The sequence below is a fragment of the Peromyscus eremicus genome, chromosome 20 (assembly GCF_949786415.1).
Source record: "Peromyscus eremicus chromosome 20, PerEre_H2_v1, whole genome shotgun sequence".
Taxonomy (NCBI): domain Eukaryota; kingdom Metazoa; phylum Chordata; class Mammalia; order Rodentia; family Cricetidae; genus Peromyscus; species Peromyscus eremicus.
The window spans coordinates 4,076,083-4,083,780 of record NC_081436.1 but is presented as its reverse complement, the minus strand read 5'-3'; the positions used below and the strand labels follow the sequence as shown (position 1 = coordinate 4,083,780).

The 7,698-nt window shown below is 55.7% G+C and overlaps 1 protein-coding gene across 1 annotated transcript; it reads left to right on the top strand.

The window, feature by feature from the left end:
• The first annotated feature begins 1,696 nt into the window (after window positions 1–1,696).
• On the top strand, window positions 1,697–6,650 carry Aqp2 (aquaporin 2). Its single transcript, XM_059247849.1, has 4 exons — window positions 1,697–2,056; window positions 4,793–4,957; window positions 5,667–5,747; window positions 6,441–6,650. The coding sequence occupies exons 1-4, from the start codon at window positions 1,697–1,699 to the stop codon at window positions 6,648–6,650; spliced, it is 816 nt and encodes a 271-aa protein (XP_059103832.1).
• The last annotated feature ends 1,048 nt before the right edge of the window (window positions 6,651–7,698 follow it).

Genomic DNA, 7,698 nt, shown 5'->3' with positions numbered 1-7,698 from the left:
TGTCATCTGTGGGTTCTTCCTCCTTGTTCTCATCTTCCTCCCTACCAGCAGGAGTGACAGGTCATGTGTGGGGTGCGTGCGTGCGTGAGAGCGAATGAGTGTGTGTGTGTGTGTGTGAGTGCCTGTGTGCGTGCGCGTGTGTGCATGTGTTACGTATGTGCATGCATGTTTGTTGTACACCTTGCTACATTCTGAAAACAAATGTGTGGGGAAACACCACTGCCACCATCGTCCAGGTGAGGAGACCCGGGCTCAGAGCAGGCCTCAGCAGTGGAGGGCATCATGGAAAACGCTTCACACTAGGTTCTTGGCCCAGCTCAGCCACCCATCTTCTGGGACACCTTGGATAACTAACTGGCCCTCCCTTGGCCTCAGTTTCCCCCTTTAACCATAGCATAAGTCCCTCCACTCCACACTCATCGGTCCCTCCCAAATTTCTGTTCCTAGGACTCTTGCCGGCCAGGAAGACTAGAGGCATTGAGCCCACATGCCTTTGGATCCCCCAAAGAAGGAGGAGGCCTGGGGTGGGCCCATCTTCTAGGCCTCAACAGCTGCAGCAGCTGTGACAGCAGGGTGGCCTCACCTGGACACTGACCAAGCTGAGTGGCACCAAAACCGAAGAGTCACTACCAGGCACCTTGGCTTCCTTGGGCCTACAGGGCTAGCTGTGCCACGGAAATGCCACAGAAATGCCTTCTTTCTGTGGCGAGGGTGGCTCTGAGCTGAAGGGGGGTTAGTATATGCAGTCTGCTGCAGCCTCAGAGACTCTTAATTCGGGGACCTGCTTGCCTCAAAATGCAAACAGCATGGGCAATGGCTGACAGCACCTGAGTTCCTCCCGAGAGCCAGGCCCTGTACTCATGCAACTCTGTCCCGTGAGGCAGTTTTAGTGTCTCATTGATAGAGACACACCAGAAATGTCCCATCTTAGAGACAGGAGTGAGGGCTGCTGAGCAGAAGGCCCCATCTTCCTCAGGTGATTCCACCATGCGGGACCAGGGTCCCAGGGTCACTGAGCCACCCTGGGCTCCAGGCAGTGTGAGTTACTCTCTGGGCGGGGTTCCTGGGGGAAGGTGAAGCGTAATGACTTATGGGCAAGAAAGCAAGCCTGAGATTTTTTTTCCCCTGGAAATTTGTCACAGGCCATCATCAGTTGTTTTCCATGCCCTTCCAGAAGGAAGACTGTCCAGCCCGCGGAGGGGTAGCTCCGACAGTTCCTCGCAGTCCGTTTTGGATGAGGCTTTGCCCCTTCCTTGACCAGCCTCTTAGCCAATGAGAAGGTCAGCGAACACAGTCTCCTCTGCAGGAACTGGTGTTGGTGGGGGTCACTGTGGGGGCCCGGGAGGCCCGGGGGCAGCTCCCTGGGGTAACTGAGGGAACAAACAGGGAAAACAGGGGACGTCAATCCTTATCTGGAATTCATTAATGAGGAGAACATTAGTCAGCTGTGAAGGCCAAGATGGTATGATAGGCCATTGGGTGGGAAGGGGCAGGGGTGGGGGCAAGGCCACCATGGGAGAGCGTGGTATGGGCAGACACACCTCCTCTACCCCACGTGTCCAAATCCAGGCTAGAAAGGCCCTATAAGTGCCCAAGGCCCAGCCTCCGCAGAGGCCCAGAGAAAGAGAGGACAGAAAGAGAGAGAGAGGGTGAGGAAAAGCCACCCCCGTGGCCGGGGCTCCGAAGGCTGAGCAGCATGTGGGAACTCCGATCCATAGCCTTCTCCCGGGCCGTGCTGGCTGAGTTCCTGGCCACGCTCCTTTTCGTTTTCTTTGGCCTTGGCTCAGCCCTCCAGTGGGCCAGCTCCCCACCCTCTGTGCTCCAGATCGCCGTGGCCTTTGGCCTGGGCATCGGCACCTTGGTTCAGGCTCTGGGCCATGTCAGCGGGGCCCACATCAACCCTGCTGTGACTGTGGCCTGCCTCGTGGGCTGCCATGTCTCCTTCCTTCGAGCTGCTTTCTATGTGGCGGCCCAGCTGCTGGGGGCTGTGGCCGGGGCGGCAATACTTCATGAGATTACTCCAGTAGAAATCCGCGGGGACCTGGCTGTCAATGCTGTGAGTAGCCTGAGCTCTGCCCCTTCTAGGAGGGGCAGACGCTGAGAAGCTTTGTGCAGGATAAGATGTGTGGGACAGGCTGAGTGGGGAAACAGCCTGTGACTTGAAACACAGCTACCTCAGGAGAGCTGAGGAGAGAGCCACGCAGTCACCAGGAGCAGAATCCTGACTGCCACCTGTGGGGCCTCCACCCAGCACCACCGAGGGAGAGCAGGCTTGGGTTCCTGTTGGACTCCTGAGGAGGACTAGGGTAGAGTGCAGCCGGACAGCACCCTAGTACGGACAAACAGGCCTTTGGGGCCTCGGGAACTTCAGGGTGCAGTTGCAAAGGTCTAGAGAGGAAGGGAAGAGGTATCTCCACAGCGCAGACTGTGTGAGGACTGAACAGTTCCTCATGAGCCAAACACTGACAGCTCTGTAAGGTAGGGACAGGCTCAAAACGGTGGGGGGCAAGGGGGCAGGGTGCCACTAAATCCTCAAACCCTGATTCAACTACAAAACCCATAATCTCTCCCTCAACCAATTGTCCTAAGCATCGTCTGGGCTTTGTCTCGAAAACCAAGAAACAGACCTGGGAAGGGAAGCGGTCGATCAAATGTTCTAGAGTTTGTTCGTGCCAGAATTACCAGAACCTAACAGAAGCCGTCAGGGAGACTCCTGGAGCTTGCCAACCGGTGGTGCCTTCATGTTATGGTGGTGAACAGCACCTGGGGCACTTTGAGAGAAGATGGAGCCATGGTCCCTCTCCTCTCTGATCTGTACAGGGTTAGGAATCTAGGGATCACTTCAGCACAACCCGTACTCTGTACCCCTACCCCAAACCAGGAAAGCAAGAACCTCTCGCCTTTTCTCCCTCCTTCTCCCCCTCCTCAGTCCCCCGGCCCTGCACAGACACTCCTCATCTGAAGAAGTGGCTTTCCTCATGAGAGGAACAGAGGCTTGTCAGTTAGGGAGCACTCTTCTTCAAGATGAAAAATACAGTGAGACTGGGCACCTAGAGTCAAAAGGGCCGGAGGGGCCGAGGTGAGAGATGGAGTGTGTCTATTTCTTTTTTTTTTTGTTTTGTTTTGTTTTGTTTTGTTTTTCGAGACAGGGTTTCTCTGTGTAGCTTTGCGCCTTTCCTGGAACTCACTTGGTAGTCCAGGCTGGCCTCGAACTCACAGAGATCCGCCTGGCTCTGCCTCCCGAGTGCTGGGATTAAAGGCGTGCGCCACCACCGCCCGGCTTCAAGTGTGTCTATTTCTATTGAAAATTAAATGGGTTTGTTTTACAGCAGGCAGACATCCAGCTAGAGTCTAAGGAGAACTTCCTGAGAGCATCCCTCAGGCTTTCTCTAGCAGGAAGGTCCCAAGGAACGGCCAGCCCTTGTCCTCCAACATTTCCCAGCCTACCCCGCAGTCAACATCACAGGCTGGTTGTCTGCATGGACCCATCGTGAGTGGTAGAGGGTACCCTGCCTGTCTGGAATAGCAGCCATTTGCCCTGAGGCTAGAGGCCAGTGACCACCCAAGCTGCTCAATGTTCTCTGAGGATGCCACCAAGAGTCAGCTTGGACCCCAGGAAGTTGCCACTGATGCAGATCCGCCCTATGCCAGGCCACATACTATCTTAGCCTTGATAGAGCACCGTAAGTTCAGTTCTGAGGTCTCCCCACCCTATAGTTTCAATCCAGCACTCAGTGGGCCCAAATCATGGAGGCAGTAAACAGTTTCATCTAGAAACAGCCCTGGCTATGTGACATCAGACACACATCTCGACCATCCTCCTCCAACAGCCATTGCCAAGAAGAGTGGGGTTAGAGGCTTGCCCCATCATCCCCAATCTTCCAGGACTGGTTTTTTCATCCACGTTTGCAGAATGAGACACTGAGACCAAAGCAAACAGTCCCCCAGCAAATCGGAAGTGGCAGTCCCAAGTCCTCTTTCCTGTCTCTAGGAGGCTGTAGCATAGTAGAGGCTGAGGCTAGACCCTAGAAAGACCTTGAAGCACCAGGCTAGGAGCTCAGGCAGGACCTAGAGAAGGAGAGTGGGAGTTTCGAATTGTCACCGGTACACCCTGTGCAGTGTTCAGCCCCAGAGGGCAGGGCGTGGGGACAGGATGACAAAGCCCAGGAGAAATCCAGCACTGGGTGCGGCCAGGTTATGAAACGGCCTCTCAGTTCAGCCCCCAAGTTCTCTGCTTACCCACAGAAGAGGCTGCAGTGACCACAGGCACCCCACCTTCAGCAGTCAAAAGCCCCCCCACAGCCTCCACAGGATGTGCAGGGAGCAGCCCTGGGGACGGAAGTCTGAAGGCAATGGAGAGAAAGGAAGGCAGAGGTGACCCACTAGACTATGAGTTCCTTGACCGTGGGACCACAGGAAGATTGATCTCCTCGGCATCCCATCATCAGTGTGACCTAGAGATCCAGGCCATTCTGTTCCCGGTCCCTGAGTTTCCTGCTGCACTCAGACCCCTCCCCTAAATCTGAATGGCAGCATCTCCTTCCTCTCACAGACCTCAGTCTCCTCATCTGTTAGGTTCTGGGCTCTACCTCCCACCCCCTGGCTGTCCGGGTCCATCCCCAACCTTGGGGCCAGGACCCCGCAGGGGCAGTGGTTATGGTAAGGTAGAAGGGGTAGTTTTCTCGATGGAGCCAAAAGCAGGTGAGCAGAAAGAGGAGGCAGGCAGTGTGAGCACTCATCCTCTCTCTCTCTCTCTCTCTCTCTCTCTCTCTCTCTCTCTCTCTCTCTCCAGCTCCACAACAACGCAACAGCAGGCCAGGCAGTGACCGTGGAGCTCTTCCTGACCATGCAGCTGGTGCTCTGCATCTTCGCCTCCACGGACGAGCGACGCAGTGACAACCTGGGCAGCCCTGCTCTCTCCATCGGTTTCTCTGTCACCCTGGGCCACCTCCTTGGGGTAAGTCATGGCCACAGGTTCCAGCCACCCTGCAAGAACCAAAGCATACATGTCCCCCAAACAAATATCCACAAAGGACACTGTAGAAATAGACACATACAACTCTCCAGAGGGACAGTTACACAGAATGCCCAAGGAAGACACATAATCTGAAGCTCTGGCTCCCAGACACCCCTAAAGCGTAGATAGCCCTCCAGTCTCAAGAAATACAAGCCCAGGAATTAATCACCCACAGGTTTCCCACACACACACTTTTTGTTTGTTTGTTTGTTTGTTTGTTTTGTTTTTCGAGACAGGGTTTCTCTGTGTAGTTTTGGAGCCTGTCCTGGATCTTGCTCTGTAGACCAGGCTGGCCTTGCACTCACAGAGATCCACCTGCCTTTGCCTCCTGAGTACTGGGATTAAAAGTGTGCACCACCATGGCCCGGCTCTGCTTTTTTTTTTTTTTTTTTTTTTTTTTTTTTTTTTTTTTTAAGACTAGGTCTCACTATGTAACCTTGACTGGCCTGAAACTCAGTATGTAGACCAGGCTATCCTTGAACTCACGGAGATCTTGCCTGCCTCTGCCTCCTGAGTGCTGGGACAAAAGATGTGTGCCACTGGCCCCACCTTTCATGGGTTCACTTTAAGCTGAGTCTGAGCTTCCCAAGCACTGGAAAGGGGGATGAGGACATGCTATCCTGTTCTCTCTGCTCACTTCCCACTACAGATCTACTTCACTGGCTGCTCCATGAACCCAGCGCGCTCCCTGGCTCCAGCAGTCGTCACTGGCAAGTTTGATGACCACTGGGTAATGGACAAACCCCTGCCTTCCCCATTCCTAGAAACCATCCCAGAGAGACACTGGGGGGGGGGGCTACAATAGATTTGTTTGTGGTGGGGGTCAGAGGGATGGAGAAGTGGGTGGACTTCTCAATGCCTCTGCACTTGTCCTGAGGCTCTGAGAAACCTTTGTTCCATCCTCCAGAGCTGTGCCAAAGATTCTGTCTTCCCCTGTCCCTTGCTATAAATGAAGATAACAGTCAGTATTTTATTGGCTTTCTTGGGGAAATTAAGCGAGTTTATCTCCATAACACAGGGCCTGGCGTTCAGAACCCAGTAAATGATACTCATGCTTAACCATAGTGCTTGGTATGTGCTGGGCCCTTTTCTCGGAGCTTTGCAAACTGTAGCCCGTTTAACTGCCCCGTCTCTAGGAAGTGAGCATTCTTTTAAGGAAAAGAAACAGGCTCAGAGAAAGTGAGTTGTCTAAGTCCACACGAGTGGTGGAATCAGGACTCACAGCCAGGCGGCCGGCTTAAGAATGTACCCACTCGCCCCCGACACTAACAAGTGGCCCTTAGCAGCTCATGCTATTGCATCAGTCTTCACAACATCAGAGGCACCCGAGGGCCGGTTCCTACACAGCCTGGACAGCAGCGTGTCCAGGGGGGTCCACGGGCTGGGTGAGTCGGTGCCAGAACCTCTCCTCTCATCCCTCCAGGTCTTCTGGATCGGACCCCTGGTGGGCGCCATCATCGGCTCCCTCCTCTACAACTACCTGCTGTTCCCCTCGGCCAAAAGCCTGCAGGAGCGCCTGGCGGTGCTCAAGGGCCTGGAGCCCGACACCGACTGGGAGGAACGCGAGGTGCGGCGGCGGCAGTCGGTGGAGCTCCACTCCCCGCAGAGCCTGCCGCGCGGGAGCAAGGCCTGAGCGCCCCGCCCCGCACCGCACCGCAGCGGATCGCCGCGCCGCCGGCCGACCGCCGCCCCCTTCCTCCCCCTGGCCCGCCGTCGGCCCCCAGTGCAGAGCGGCTGCTCCAGCGCCCGCGAGCGCGGTGAGCCTCAAGAAGGGGCTCTCCCGGGAGCCTGGCAGAACCCCCACCCCGAAGTCTTGGCCCCAGCGACCATCCGGCTCGCCCTTTGCAGGGAACCAGGAACTTGGGGGACCAAGCCAGTGGGGAGGGAGCGCAGGCGGGGCGGGCTGGCGGGCGGGAGACCGAGAGCCCGCACCTGGTACTGGGGGAGACGTGCATAGAGACCACCTTGGGGGCCTGCGGCTGGTATCTGGTTTTGTTCGGGTGTAAAAGTGCTCCGCGTGCTTCTCTCCTCGCGTGCAGGGTTTGTGTGTGCCTGAGTGTGACCCTGAATGCCCATAGTGATGCAGGGCCGAGGACTTCTCATTCCCGCTTTGGCTGCCTCCTCCTGCACCTGCAATAAATCCACTTCCTCTGCTAAGGATGAGTCCTCCTAGCAAGTCAGGCCCAGGAAGGGTTGGGGGGCTGGTTTCCAACCTCTTCTTCGACCCTCTGGGAAGACTCTACCAAGGAGTAATCCTCGACCCAAAGACTGGCCAGGACTCATTGCTGGAAGGAACGTGTTGACTAGAGAACAAGTCCCCTAGACATGACCTCTGGAGAAGGGAGGACTGGGTATCCAAGGACTTTCTTTCTGCCCCGAGGGAGGACTTTTCAACGGGGAGAGGGGAGGCAGGCATATAAGTGTATATATGACTCCCTTCCCCAGGGAGCCCACACACACCCAAAGATTAGTCTTCCACTTGGGCAAAGAAAACAAAAACCTTCCGTAGGGCCCCAGCTTTTGTCCTGGGAGAGGGGGAGATTTGCAATTAGACACTGCTTGAAAGGAGACACTCAGTTTCGCAAGTGAGCCCTGGGGCCCGGCACACAGCGCATGCCTATGGTTGGCAAGGCAAGGTGCTCAGGCATGCGACCACAGGCACCGAGCAACACCCTCCAGCC